The 15,705-nt window shown below is 38.2% G+C and overlaps 1 protein-coding gene across 1 annotated transcript; it reads left to right on the top strand.

The window, feature by feature from the left end:
• Window positions 1–1,879: 1,879 nt before the first annotated feature.
• On the top strand, window positions 1,880–12,071 carry LOC117429880 (CTD small phosphatase-like protein 2). The gene is made up of 13 exons (XM_034049798.3): window positions 1,880–2,126; window positions 6,629–6,837; window positions 7,192–7,330; window positions 7,780–7,929; window positions 8,333–8,548; window positions 8,777–8,867; window positions 8,973–9,084; window positions 9,210–9,296; window positions 9,833–9,895; window positions 10,026–10,105; window positions 10,323–10,449; window positions 10,586–10,681; window positions 10,909–12,071. The coding sequence occupies exons 2-13, from the start codon at window positions 6,652–6,654 to the stop codon at window positions 10,987–10,989; spliced, it is 1,428 nt and encodes a 475-aa protein (XP_033905689.2). The 5' UTR covers window positions 1,880–2,126; window positions 6,629–6,651; the 3' UTR covers window positions 10,990–12,071.
• Window positions 12,072–15,705: the final 3,634 nt, after the last annotated feature.

Below are 15,705 nucleotides of genomic sequence, written 5' to 3'. Positions count from 1 at the left end.
TGGAAGTGGTTGTGTGTTTTTTTGTTTTTTTTTCTTCCACAGTATCAAGACAAGATGAGAAACAGCACCTCTTGATGTAGTTATATTTGACTAGCTCCATTTTTAACACTTAAAAGTGGCTGATTCAATAAAACAAATATTTATTGTAATTTTTAGTAGCGACGTGTGGTTTACAATTCATTAAAGAAAAAATATATCTAATTTACATTAAAAAAAAAAAAAAACTTGGTGAACATCATGCATGACTTCATTGGCTCTGTCACACACACCACAGAGCAGACACGCTGTATCAATGCAAGTGTGGCTTCGGAAGCACAGTACTAATGAATCTGTCTTGTTAATCTGTACCTTTATTATGATCTGTAACAGCAGTGGTAGTTGATCTCAGAATGCCTGCTGTAGTGTTTAAAAGCTCAACCAATAACACATTGAAACAGCAATTTATTTTATTTTATTTTTTTAAGCACAAATCGTTATATGTTTGTGTTTTGTCTGCACCATCAACACTCCTTAAACCTGTAGCCTAGTACAGAATTTGGCATATTCTAAAACAAGATGTACACGGCGTCTTTAAGCTCTTTATTAGATAATTTGTGGATTTCGGTGCACTCGTCCCTGATCCAGCCAGCTGTAGCTTTCATCACCATTGCATGGGCGCTGCATGTTTTCAAATGTAAGTGCAACACCAGCACTCCGTTTGCTTCTGCTGCCGCGAGTGCACGGCCAGCAGCAGCACTCCGAGGAACCTCAGAATGAAAAGAAGCGTTATTCTTTCCTGGAGTACTGGGCGTGTGTTTTACACACAGCAGGCAGGTTTTAAATGAGGAGTTTAAACCTTGATTTCGCTTGTTTAACTTGCTCCTGATACGGAATTGTAGTATATGAGTAGTAATCTACCCAAAGACAAGCTGTAAAATATTAACTTTTACACTAAAATGTTGGTGTCAAGAATTGTGTCAAATGATGGGCTGTCAATGAAGCCTAGAATATCTTAAAGTGAATATGTTCACATGTACTCTACCGTGTCATCCATGTCCAAATGAAACGTCTTCAAAATACAGAATTATACATCCAATAACAAACCTAACAGTTCTGCTAAAATGGCCCTTTGTCAACAAAAAAAAACAAAAATAAACCTTTTTTGCCCATACTATCACGTTAATATTAAAAACATATATTTGTAGTGCCTTAAACTTCACTTCGTGCGCTAGCTTTTTAATTAATGTTGTGGAAATGTCCAGATTTTACTGGGGCAACTGAAAACCATCCTTCGGTGCATAGCTCTGTTCTGTGATTCTATTAGGTCAAATTCCATCACTGCCATATGGTCCTCACAACACTATCCCTACTCTGTAGCGCTGTGTTAACCTGGTATCCTGGTGGCTTTGTAAAGAACACCCCCAACGAGCTGCTTTTGCGCATATTTGAAATAAAATAAATATACAGGCTAATTGGTTACCGGCAAAAGGTAGCGTACACAACACGGCGGGTACCCCCACATACGGTATCCCTTGCCGCATATAAAGTATGTTCTTCTATGTCATTTTTCTGGGTTTATCAAACAGCTACACCACGGTTATTTTGAGGGCGTCACAGTCTGAAGTTAATGCCAAATGAGACCTGCCACACATCTATTTTTACGTACAGTGTATAGAAAAGTGCCTATTTTAATACTGAACTGGGGTGCACCAGGTGTTGAGAGCATCAGTAACATCCTGTACCATCATCCCCATGTCCAAAAACGGTTATTATGACCCAAACCGCAACACAATAATATACACAAGCACAGTGAAGAATGCAGCATCACTGCAACATCACAAGCGTGTTGCAATCCACCCCACGCCGCTTTCGGGTTTGCTTGTGTATAAAGCAAGCAGAGCGGGATGACGGGGGCCGCTTGGTATGCGCTTGCGCGGGATTGCTTTCCATCCGGGTCTCTGCCATTGAGAGTGTCTGCGCTGCAGGTCGGTAAGGAGGCGGGAAATGGCGACTGGAGGACCAGCGGAGGATCGGAGAGACTGTCACTAAGCACGGCGAGTCAGAGAACACGCCAGGTCTCTGCTACGAGGATTAGCGGTCTAGCTAATACAACCACCGCGGGGACGAGACGCACTAGCTCTGGGCAAGTAAGTGCGTGCCAGTGCCGCGGCGTTTAGGGTTTCTCTGCTTGTACATATTTACCTTGACATTACAGTACAGGCAGATCTGTGGAGTGTTTTTAAATCTCTGCCTTTTCACGATTTGTTTCAGCTGTAACCATTTTTTTTACACTCCTGGACCCTGCTGTTTCAGGAGGAAGACGCGGGGAATCCGCGTTATCGTTTAAATTACAAGACCGGTGTTTGTTTTTTGTTTTTTGTTCTCTCGTTGACATTTTTTTTGTGTATTTACTATATTTAATATGTATAAACAAGTTCCTGTTTGGAGTAAATACAGCCTACGGCGAAGACAGCCACTTGTTTAATCTCATGGGGTTTGTATGTACTGTATGACTCCCATGACGCGGTGAAGTTGTCGTTATTAAAATAACTACGTGTTAAGATTTTATAAAAAAAAAAAAAAAAAAAAAAAAAAGAAACGGCGCTTTTTTTTTTTTTTTTTTTTTTTTTTTTGGTATAGGCCGTGGCCTGTTTTTTCATCTCCCGCCCCGGGCTTGAGTCTGAAGTCCTACCGGTATCCCCTTCACATTTTTCGCCCACCTCGTTTGTAGGGTTTGGGTCTTGTGTGTGTGTGTTTTTTTAATATATATATAAAGTAAAAGACCATTAAAACCCAGTATGTAGTTTTGGATATTTCATATTAACAGTTGATGCTTCTGAGTTGCGAAAATGCAATAGTAATCCATGTTTTATGCTAATCCTGGTTAGTTTCTCTCCAGCGCTGCATTCACAGGGTTTCGTGTTTGGTTTGTTTAGGGGGCGTGGCTCACAGCGCGCTGCTCCGCTGGACTCTACAATTAGAGCGTGCCAGCGCTTTATTCTGGACGACTCGACGCTGTATTGACAAGATTACTAAACTGTGACTAACTTGGTTTATTCCTTATGACGGGGTCCTTCTTACTTTTAATTTTTGCAGTACATTATAAGTTATATCCACTTGCCTTCCGTTTGTATACGTTTTATTGTAGACATGGCACAAGTTCTAGCACCTAGATGCACGTTTGTAAACGTATATTGTCTGTCAGATATTTCAGGACTGCACAGTGGTTTTGAAGACATGGGCTAGTCAGTTAGTCGAAACAAATATGTGCATTCTTTCATAAACAATTAATCTGGATGCTTTTTGGACTGGTAACGTTACCTAGTTTGTAACAGGTGTCCATACCTTGAATGTAGTTCATCAAGGTTATGTGTTTCATTGTAGCTTGTATACATTTTTCAATCCTAATGGCATGTTCTTAAAGTTTAGCATTGTCTAAGAGCAAAATTATTTATGCACAGTTTGTCGTTAATAAATAGAAAGGTTACAAAGTTTGTTCATGACAGAAATCTATTGCTTGGTGCTGATGAATATTTACTGCCCCTCACCCCATCAGCAATAACTTTTCACTTGTGTTTAAGCATGCATTCAATGTCACAGCTCAGTCAGGAGTTTGAGGAAGATCAGCTTTACTGTTGTACTTGTTGAACACCTACTGTTACTTCTCTACTGCTGGTTAATTATAGCAGTGTACAGTTCTGTTCTGAAGCATGATCCTCACCTGGGACAAATACTGCCTGGTTATCTCATGGAACACATATCAGCAAGACAACTTTTGGGACACTTGAGTTATAAAACTTTGAGACTTCATGTATTCCCCCATTTTGGGTAAAATCAGTTAGTCTGACCGCACAGATTTGCTTTCCTGATCTTGGAGCCTCAGATGCTGGGTGGTCAAGAGAGGTTTTCACAACACATCTTGTTGATCTGGAAGGCATTAATAGCAGCTTCCTATTCTCAGTATGCCTGTGATTTTTTTATATGCAGATTTCTCATCTATGGCACACGACCAATGCAATACCGTTCCAATAAGTTTAATATTTTATAGATTTGAAATACACTTCTTCCAAGGTGACCATTTAAAACTGCTGATAAGATTATTATTTTTTAGCTGTAGAATGGTATCTGAAGTGGTGGTTAGTTTCTGATAAATACAGTTTATGTAATTTTAATGTTAAAGATTAGGGGGTAGTGTATGTGTTGGAGAGGCAGGATAAAGCTTTCATTTAAATGCCAAAGATTTAGGTAGAGTATTGTAGTTTGGAGTTCAGAGTTGCACCACCAGTAATGCTGCCGTTGTTGTGCATGGCTCAAACCATCTATAATACTGTTTAAGGGTTGCTACATGCAGGTGTAGATAAGTGTGTGAATCATCAGCTATGCTTCAGAAGTATGCTGCAGTTACTGGCATGAGGTTTGAATAAAGGAGTTTTTTTTTTTCTAATGTTTATTCCACACCATTAATTAGGCTGGGGGGTGTTTGTCAGACCTGAAAGTTTTTTCTTGGTATGAATTTGTTGCAGAGATTCATTTTAATCTGCAATGCAAGAGGAACAGTAAAAAATGTAGTGTGGCAAGTTTTTTTTTTTTTTTTTTTGGTGCAAATTGAGTTTAGTGAGCATAGTTTTAAAGTATAATGATGCTGCTCATAATTTGACAGTATAGCTGAGACTGGTAGATGAGTCATGCTTTTGTCTCAGTAAATCGGCTGTAGTGTTTGACTGTCCTCGCTGGGGAGATTGGTACTAGCAATGGAGCATAATGACCGCATGTACTTGCCAGGTTTAAATGTGTTTCAGGGCTTCATCTTCAGTTGTTTCATTTTTGAAATCTATTCACAAACTATTAAAATCCTAGTACATCTGTTACTCTTGCATCCCCTTGGATGGTGATGGACTCTTCCCCACCCTCCCTTCTTTTGAACTGCGCTCATGCTGTTCCATTGTTCACACAATGAGTTGCATTGCCTATTTCTGGCGCTTCGCTTTGAGCCTGTAGATTTTAGTTTAAATGAAATGGTGAACACCGTGTGGATGTTGGATAACTTATTACATGGTATTTTATCAGATTCCTTTTTTTTAGTTTAAACCCTACCCCCTTCAAAAAGTGGTTAATACTGTTTTCTTATATATATATATCATAAAAATCATAACCAAGTCATCCACTGTTTTTATGAGACAAAATTATAAAATGATCTAGTGACACATCATGCAAAGTATGAAGTTAGAGTAGTGGTGTGCTAGGGATTGTAGACACACATGGTTATACTGTAATTATGATTGCATGACTGGTATGCATATAACCCTATAAAAAGTACTTGCATTAATACTTAAGATTGGCAGTCTGACAACTCCTGAACATGTCTGGGTAGATTTCAATACCGAGTGACCTGAGGAAAATTAATTTGTTTTACTTTTCAAACTTTTAGGTGCTTTCTAAAAAAGTCTGAGGTCCATTACTTTAGGGTATAACTGATCTTAAGCATTTATAGCATTTAGTAAGAGGTATTTTTAGTTTGTTGCCTTGTGCAATACAAATCTTACATTCATAAGAGAATAGCAAAAATGGGTTTAAAGACCATTTTAATATAGTTCAGGTCATTACAAAAGTAAAGATGGGCTCTTAAATGTTCAAAATCATAAAACACATGTCAACATGCAGATATTTCTGATTGCTAAATCTGGTGTACTGCAGGAAAACGTGGCTTCCATTCACATACATGTGCTGCAGTTTTAACAACTGAAAAAAGCTTGTCAGGTCCTCTGGGGATGGGAGATAAGGGTGTGCTCTGGCTGTACTCCTTTACACTTGTTGATGACTACAGCTGCACAACCTAGGTCTGCAAGCAAGCGTAAGTCCTCAATTGTACCATTTCTCTCCTCAAACAGTCTTGCCTTCGGCACTTAGCAGGACAGAAAGACTGTTGGACTTAAAGCTGTTTCATATTTCCTTGTTGGCATCAGAGTGTTTTTTTTTTTTTTTTTTGTCTTGACGAGGAAGTTGTTCACTAGATACATAATCTCAGTTTTTGGAGGCCACAATAAGAGCTTGTGGTTTGGGGTTGGGGTTTCGGGGGGAGGGTGGGGTCTTGACTACAACCAGATGTTGTACAGGGGCTCTGTATGCATTCTTCAGAGTTTGAAATTCAAACCGTAACTTGGAGTTTGTCAGACAGAAAGTATGCTCAGTCAAGAGTTGGTTTAGAACCTCATTTACTACAGTGGAGGTTCTTTTTATATCTTGATCGTTTTGTCTAACTACTGCATAAACAAACTAATACCAGTAACCAAGGGCAGCATTCATTATCTAACCCTTACATCAGCAGGAAGGACTTTAGCTCTTCCCACACGGTCCCAAATCCTTGTAGTGTGATTTAATTGTTGTGGTTTTCTTGGGTTTGAACAATAATGGCTTTGCCATTTTAGCAATGGAGCTCTAAGGACAAGTGGCAAAGAAATCCCCTAACATAAAACTGGTTGACCTTAACGGGTTACAGTACTCTGCTTGCTGTTGAATGTGTTATGTTTGGGCAGCTTTGAGGACTGTATGTTGTGAGTGGGGCCCTCGGGACAATCCGCAAGGTCAAGAGACCACATGTATAGTAATTGTGTTGCTGAATTGATTTGATTTCTTTCTCCCTCCCTTGTAGTTTTACATGTGACACTTAAGAAGATGAGGCTGAGAATGCGGAAGACTTCTCAGCAGTCAAACCCTGTTCTCACGCCCCATACTTCGAGAACCAAGCGAAAACACTCGGAGGTTGAAGACAGTGTGCAAGAGGGGGGAGGGAAACCACAGAAAAATGATACAGGCTTGCTTTCTTCAATCAAAAAATTTATCAGAGGAAATGCTGCAAAGGTACGTTGAACACTTACTGACTTCATCTGATCATGTGTGTTTAAAAGAGTGCCACTCTACTCTACACAGTTTGTTTCAGGTGACTACCTTCAGTGAAACCTGATGAGTGTTTCTGCAACAGGAAACCTTGCCCTTCCCTTCTTTCTGTCTTGAGCATCCTGTGACTGTTTTTATATATAATGGGAGTTAGTTGTATCTTGTTTTTTGTTTTAATCAGTTTTAGATTCAAATTTTGGGTCCAGTTCTCCATTTGATGCTTTAAGCATTTTTGTGGGGGATTTCTTGGCTACTTTCTGTAGTAAACCAGGTTGTATTGTGGTTTTAGTTTTTAATTTTATTTGCTGGCGTTTTCAGGTTGAGCAAGAAAATCCTTCAAAGAAGAGCCGACTTGAGCATGACCTGGATAATAACTTGATATCGTCAACCCCACAGGCTGGTGACTTGCCCAGCAAACAGCTTTCCAGGGTTCGACGGAAAAGCCCAGTAAATGGAGGCAAGTGCTGTACTGTAAATGTGCCCTACAGTCCCTGCTGTATACTTTTGATTGACAGATGGAGTAGGAGTTCTGACCTTTTAAAATGTCTGTAGTGAGGACATTTTATACTGTGCCTCTTGCTTCACGCCCCCCCTTGCAATACTAGTAGACTGTATCCTGAGTCCAAATACTTGGTGGGTTTGAAAACAAGCAAAAAATAATGCATGCTCTTGAAAGCAAGCGAGGCAAGACGTTAACAATATCTGTAATGGCAAACGCTTTCTCTTGCTTAAATTTAATGTTATGGCAAAAATACTTTGACGTAAAAAGTGTGTCTACTTGGTTTTTATTGAAGGTGAATTTTGTTGGTAAACTCTCTCAAATACAGATTAGCTTTGTCTGCCTTCCTGTCTGTGTCTCTTTAAATTGTGAAACTTTTTTTGTTTTCATTCATTTCTGTTTTTTAGAAGCTACAAATCACAACGCAAACAAGCACATCAAGCCTAACGGGAAGTTGGATGACCCCCCTGACACAGTGGGGAGTCCCCCGAGGACTACGCTGCTGGGGACCATCTTCTCGCCTGTGTTTAACTTCTTCTCATCCGCAAATAAAAATGGTGAGAAGCATATAAAAATAATGGACATTATTAATTTAATTACATTTTTAGAACCATGGGTATATAGAAAATGTAATTTAAATTAATAATGTTCATGTTTAAGGCTGCTGTCATCCTTAAATGTGTAGGGACCGTTTTTTTTTTACACCAAGTTAAATGTTTATTTTCAGTTTCCTTCAACAATTTATGGGGTGGGTAGTAGAAAATAATTTTGCATTGGTTCTTTTAAACTGGCCATCATGAAGACCACACACTATCTTTTCCTGAGAGGCCATCTGCGAATTACTGTGTCCATGTCGATGTTTGTAAAGTGTGCTTTCCACTGTAGTTGGTTTACAGTTGTGGGTGAGTTGGAGAACCCTTAAGCTTACAGCAGTTGTTCCTTACTCTCTCTTTCTCCCAGGAACATCTGGTTCTGACTCCCCGGGGCAAGCTGTGGAAGCTGAAGAGATTGTTAAGCAGTTGGATATGGAGCAGGTAGAGGAGATCCCTGCCAGCACAGCAACCTCAACAGAAGGAGCCGTATTCTCCAACCAGACTGTACCCTTGAGGTCCACTACAGACGACGCTTCAGAAGAGGGGGAGATAGCATCTGACGCTGACCTCCCCCCATTAACAGGTCTGGAGCATGTATGAGATTGCTAGTGCAGTAATTTAAGGCCAGCTCTGAGGGTTGACTAAACAAAACCAAAAAAAACAAATGTTTTATAGCTTGTTAACCCATTGAACCACAAGATGGGTCAGTCCATTCAAACTTCCCAAGTGAAACATGACAGTTGTTTTTTCTCAAATTCTTGCTTGTTCTAATTTAACTAAACACATGTTTTCTTTTTATTTCTTTTGTTAGCACCAGGATCGACTCCGGACGGTGGCTACTCTGAAGCATCCACAGCTCCCCCTGAAGGAACGTACGAGGAGGACTGGGAGGTCTTTGACCCGTAAGTGTGCAGTGCACAAAGACTTTTAGTTGACCATCTTGGTGCTTATTTTGAAAATCGCCCTTTTTGAAATATATTCCTATGCCTTCTGGTCTCGTTCTGTAGGTATTTCTTCATCAAGCATGTCCCACCGCTGACTGAAGAACAGTTGAACCGGAAGCCAGCTCTTCCTCTGAAGACCAGAAGCACACCCGAGTTCTCGTTAGTCTTGGACTTGGTAAGTATTGGTGACAGATGTGTGAAATGCATTACTGCTCAAAACCAACAACCAACTATTTTGTGACAAAATATTCTGTGCCATACAGTATTCTGTTTTATAGTTACAATTATCTTCCTCTCCAGGATGAAACTTTGGTGCATTGTAGCTTGAATGAGCTTGAAGATGCAGCTCTCACTTTCCCAGTCCTTTTCCAAGATGTTATATACCAGGTACTATGAAGACTTTAGATGCATGTATTTTAAATAGAATTACAAAGTTAATTGCGGTTCTGTTGAATGAAACAGTGACAATTTGAAGGGTCTGTTAACGGGTGTAGAAAGGCAGTGCATAGTTATTCCATTTAATAATCCTGTATGTAATTAGTATAAACTAGTCACAAGATTCCATATCTCTTGATTTATGTTTAAGTGAGTGCTGGTGATTCTTCTGACAGGCTATAATACAGCCACTAGATGGTGCAAGCATGTAGCTTGTGTTGCATAGATGCATTGACAGACTTGCACAAGTTAAGGTAAGTGTGACGGATTTAGGAGGTTGACTATCTAGTTCCTTAACTTACACATAACATCTTTTGTTTTGCAGCCTGAGACTTTGTTACATTTGTGTTGGTGAATTTCATCACGTGTTCAATGTAATTGACTATTTTAAAGCATCTACATTTTGAACGCCTTATATTTTGGAACGGAAGATTTCAAATAATTGAAGTCGGTGGTTCTTTTTTTATTTCACTTTTCAACTTGACTAGGTGTACGTGCGGTTGAGGCCATTCTTCAGGGAATTCCTTGAGCGCATGTCCCAGATATATGAGGTAAGACTAAGAAACTACTCCATGTTCGTCATTTCTGTGAAGTATTGGTGTTTAAAACCACCTTAGGTATGCCCTAAAAGTGCTATGATCAGTGCATTTAAATGTGATTTGTTTCCCTCTGACTTAACAGATCATCCTCTTCACTGCCTCCAAGAAGGTATATGCAGATAAATTGCTCAACATCCTGGACCCTAAAAAGCAGTTGGTCAGGTAAATATTGTAATGCATATCAAGACTTGAGTGGCTTTATTTTTCCAGAAAACAAAGATTTTACTTTAACATTGCATATACATTTTTATTTTTTATAATTAATAGGAACTATGTAGTAGCCAGTATAAGCATTTCAATCATATGCTAGCTGTCTATGTACTTGCCTTGTCTGTAGAGAACAGTTAACAGATGTGTGTTTGTTTTTTTTACCCAACAGGCACAGACTTTTCCGTGAACATTGTGTTTGTGTTCAAGGAAATTATATCAAGGATTTAAATATTCTTGGACGGGATCTGTCGAAAACGATTATTATTGACAATTCACCACAGGCCTTTGCATACCAGGTAATTATAAATTATATAATTTGATTGGCTGAGAGGGGTCGAATTTGTTTTTTTTTTAAATGCACACCAGTTATGTGATTGCATTTGAAATATTAAATACATCGGTGGAGAAAGTAATTCTTGTGTGTTCCTATAGCTTTCCAATGGAATTCCTATAGAGAGTTGGTTTATGGATAGAAATGACAACGAGCTCCTGAAATTGGTTCCTTTCCTGGATAAACTCGTGGAACTAGTAAGTTTTGACTTTAACCTTGTTTGTTCTGGTTAATGTACAATTGCACTTTTTTTTCTACAAAACACTAAGGGCTTGTGCAAAAGTTTTATATTGGGGTGTGAAACAATAAAACTGGCAATTTGTATCAACTGAATGAGATGCCGATACCGTGGTTTTGTTTTGTGTGCATTTCCAGAGTTGTGTCACTCTTTTAAATATTGGACCACGTTTCAACTTTGTTTCAGAATGAGGATGTTCGACCTCACATCAGAGAGCGGTTTCGTTTGCATGATTTGCTACCCCCAGACGGAGTGCCAGGACAATAAAAATCACTGACTGGGGAGGGAAATGCAGGACCCTTTTGGACTACAACTAGAGGATTGCCATTACTGTTGAAATTCATTTTGTACCCCCGTATTGCTGATTTTTAAATGGCAATTAAGGGTTATGGAGAGACAATCTCACAATAGAGAAATACAAATATATATACATATGATAGGCCAGAACAGAAAGGATCAATTAGCAGATAGCGCAACCTTATTTTTATGTTTTTGACAAAGTTTCAGAAGTGTTCTGTTTCGGCCACCAGCAGTTTCAGACTATTATATGAAGATTTCTTGATGTTGCAATGAAGAGAAGGACTATTCCCTCAGTTTGGTGCTCAACGTAAGTTTGTTGCCACATGATGACTTCAGACTCTCATTTCAACAGGAATGGCCAGTATTTTATTATTTTTTTTTTTTTTTCCCTGTTCAGGTTTTTAAACTTTTTACATTTTACTTGTATTAGACTAGAATTTCATTATGCATTCCTTTTTAGTGGAGTCGCTTTATAGAAAGTCTGGTAATAGCCAGTGTTTTATCTCACTCCCCCATATGTATTGATGGCTGTTTTTCTGCTTTGTCTGCCTGCATATTGTATATTTGTTTAAAAAAAATAAATAAATCTATAGTTTTAGTCCCACGACATGCATTTATATTGTTTCTGCAGTATTCTACTGTAGTTTTAATTATGTGTAAAAAAATATTGTATAGGTAACAAAAAGCAGTTTAAACCATGGTGATGGCTTGTATACTGGGGCAGAAGGCAGTATTATGGGCACGATCTGTTGCCAAAACCCAGAATTTAAAAAAAAAAACTTGGTAACTTCTAAAACAGACACTTTCAATATATGGTAACATACGTATATAATTATTTTTTTTTAAAGTTCTAGTAACCAAAAAGAGAGACTGGGTAGTGTAGGACTACCACAATGTTTTCTCTTGTCTGTGTTTTTTTTTTTTTCTTCTTTAAAACTTGTTTTTAGAATTGTCTGTATTTTATCATAACTGGTCTTTCCTGCTATTAAAGTGTTCTCATTAAGAAACGAATATAATAAATGGGCTCTGATGTGCTCTGCTGCTTTTTATTTACCAGTCTTTTGCTTTCACCTTAATTTCCACCTGCTCCTAGCCTCATTCAGTGCCGTAAACCCTGCCTGTAAATTCACTTGCAATGTAATGCATGCAAAAGCTGCCATTTATCCTCCACACAACCTCATTTGCAGTGAAACTAGATGAGGGTCTGAAACCTGGTGTCTATTCTGTCATCCATACCAGAAATGCAATTGGAACTTTTATTTTTATAGAACACAAGAATTCACTGTAATGTAGATTGTGACACCCATTGGTCATTAGAAAATCAGTGCAGTGATCAAGAGAAGAGTATTTAAGTTTTGAGACACTAAATAAACTATTAACAAAAATATATATTGCCAAAAATGTAGTGCAGGTTTTGTCACTGCTGGCCAGCCTGTTTTTGAAACCCGTAAGAAGCTGCTCTAAAGTAAAAGCGAAGGAGCTGGCTTCCCAGTTCACACCAGTGCAGCGAGTGTTATCACTGTGGTTTTAAACCTCTTTAGAGCCTTGGTCCGGATGCAGTGGAAACATGGAGCCCGGGGGGGGGGGGGGAGGTTGGGGGCAGGGATTTGTTTATTTCACTGTGTAATGTCTACCTAATTTGTTTTGGAAAAATGCTATCCCTAGAACAGTTCTTGTGTTCAATTTTTCCAAACAGTTCCAGGAATATATTTAAAAACAATGCGTCCCTGATGAAGCTTTTAAAAGGTCGTTTGCACATTGCTTCTGTTGACTGTTAATGTGCTACAGACCTGGACTGTTAGGTTTGTATTTGTATTGTACACCCCTCCCTCCCGGAGTGAATATAGATGAAACAGAACTTTTCTAAAGAGCTTTCTTTTGTATGATTTGTTAAAGAACTAAGATTTTTATGGCAAAGATTGAGAAGTTAATATGTACACCAGTTAATGTTATGTGTATTACCAGATTTCTTGTACAAAATACATGCAGCTTCACTTTAAAAATCATTTTAAAATAAGGGAAACCTTTAGAAGAAAATGTTTCATTTTTTGTATTTTTAATTGAGGTATGACTTGTCTTTTTTTTCAGTGTATTAATGAAGGTTTTTACTTTTCATCAGGTTGAGTGTTGTATAAATAATCTGTGTAGGTAGCACATTGTGTCACTGAACTGTTTAAAATTCTAGCATGTAGAAATGAGCCTGTTTTTTGTGGGGAATTCCTTCTGCAGAAAGACAGCAATTGCATTTCAGAATTCAGATTTTTCCTTTTTAAAATAGGGTTTTTTGCTTGCAAGAATTACTAAAGTTCTCTATCTTTAAAATAAAAAATGTGAAAGATGTATTGGGCCATTCAAAGCATCTTAGAGTAAGTAGCGGGGTTCTGAAATAGTGTTCCACGTCCCCATGTGTTGCTACAACTGTTTAAATAACATACCTGTCATTTGTTCTTTTCATTAACATCCTGATAACTGTTTACACAACTTTTTTCAAAGAGATCTGTTAAATGGTTCTAGTGCACTGATAGTATAAGGATTATTGCCCACATTTTTAAACGGGTAACGGCAGTAACGAGCCATCATGTGGTATGGAACAGAAAAGCCATAGTACTTGTTTATTTACTTGATTTTTTTTTTTTTTTTTTTAATCGCTCATCCAGCAGTGATTTAGATAGAGGGCAGATCTCAAACCCCAGTGCACTAGAGCAGCCATTTTGAAAAGAGCTTTGAAACACTTTAAAGTTTTAGAATAAAGTTGTCAGGATGTTAATGAAAAGAAAAATGACAGGTATGTTATTTAAACAGTTGTGCAACGTGGGGATGTATAATGCTGTATTTTTCAGAACCCCGCTACTTGTCAGTATTCTGTGAATTGTAAAATGTACATAACATGACCTTTTTAAATTGCTATACAACTTTGTAACCCATATTTCCTTCTTTCTGTAATATATATATATATATATATATATATATATATATATATATATATATATATATTTGAGGGGGGATGAGGGGGGTAACTGCTACCGAATTCTGTCCCAGGCACTTCTGTCTCCCATAATTATGTCTCTTCCAAGTAGAAAGATTACAAAATGTATCTGGTCGGTGGATATTGTACACTGCATTGAATATCTCTAGGGGTTAGGGCTGGCCTGGGAGACTAAGGCCATTTTACCGTTCTCTAACCCTTTGTACCAAACGCACTGTTCAAATGAATGAAACTTGTTTTAATAAATAAATATCACGAGATCAGTGTTACCCCAAATGTATCTAATTGCAGGAACACGGTTGTCATTCCTAGAGCAGAAAATTATCTGGAAGAGATTTGGTTATAAAAAGTTCTGAGAAACGGACAGAAATTGAACTACAAAGTCAAGCAAGCTTGTACATGTTCTATTTGTTTGGGTTGGTCGGAGCTTTTAATGTAATAGTGTTGCTTCTCTTCAAGTGGATTGGTGGTATTGGACTGATCTTTTGGATCATCTCCTCCACCCCCAAACAACTAAACTTGGATAGTGGACAGTCATGACACCCTACTTGTTTTATTGTAGCCAAACTGACTTGTAAAATCAAAAACTTAGCATATTTTTTTGTATATTTTTGATATTCACTGATAAATTCTTTAGACAATTTATAGCTGCTGTCGCCCCCCCCCCCCCCCCCCCCCCCTTTATTTATTTTTTTGGTACAAAGCTACCTTATCTTTTAATGCAAGGACCTGAGACTAGATGCAAGTGTAAGACGTTCTGGAATAATGCTTGGTCATGTTTTTGGATGTATTGTCTGCCCCTTTCGTTCACACTGTACCTTTAGCATATTTTTTTAAATTACGCTGTATACGAATTGATTGCTGTTTAGTACAACAGAGAAGCAGATCAGAGTACAAAAACATTTTAATTCGATATCGCGTGACTGTCGGAAAATGATACAAGTGACCCGATACGGCTGCCAGTGGTATTAACGTGTTCAGCAGGACAGGAGGTGACGTGCACACTGCCAGGGCAACTCTTTAAATGTGTGACTTTTTTTTCCATGAAAAAAAATATAGGTGAGGGAGGTAAACAAACATCTGTTAACCACTAATGTCAGATTAGTGAATTATTTAGTTAAACCCTCTGTTAACATTTCCAACCGCTGACAAGCAGATTGTAGGAACTATAGAGTCCAATATATATATATATATATATATATATATATATATATATATATATATATATATATATATATATATTACTTTAATTTCTACTGGTCCAGGTCTGTCTAGAGCAGGGGCACCAGATCCAGTGCAAAGTTTAGTGCCGCTGTCCTTAGTAAATCTGGCACGCTACTTCTGTGTAGACTGTACACGTTTTTCATTGCAAGCTGCAACAAGTAAACCCAATGAAAGATGTAACTCTAGTTCCGTGTTTCTGTTTTAGATTTAAAAACACCACACTAGCATGAAATGAACGAGAACACGAATAACACAGTTTGTGCTGAAGGCTACTTTATCAGACATTTTACACGGGGTTTTCCATTGACAACGTTTCATAATTGCAACGCATGCGTGTTAAGTGTAAGAAGTCATCTTCGCGAAATAGGCATGCGAGCTTCAGAACACAATTAAACATGTTTCAATATTTGACAGCCAGAGCTGTACTCTGCGGTGCATTGACACGTGTGTATGGCTGTACTGTATAGTCTCAC

The sequence above is a fragment of the Acipenser ruthenus genome, chromosome 24 (assembly GCF_902713425.1).
Source record: "Acipenser ruthenus chromosome 24, fAciRut3.2 maternal haplotype, whole genome shotgun sequence".
Lineage (NCBI taxonomy): Eukaryota > Metazoa > Chordata > Actinopteri > Acipenseriformes > Acipenseridae > Acipenser > Acipenser ruthenus.
The sequence above is the reverse complement of the archived record's forward strand: the minus strand, read 5'-3'. Positions and strand labels throughout refer to the sequence as shown.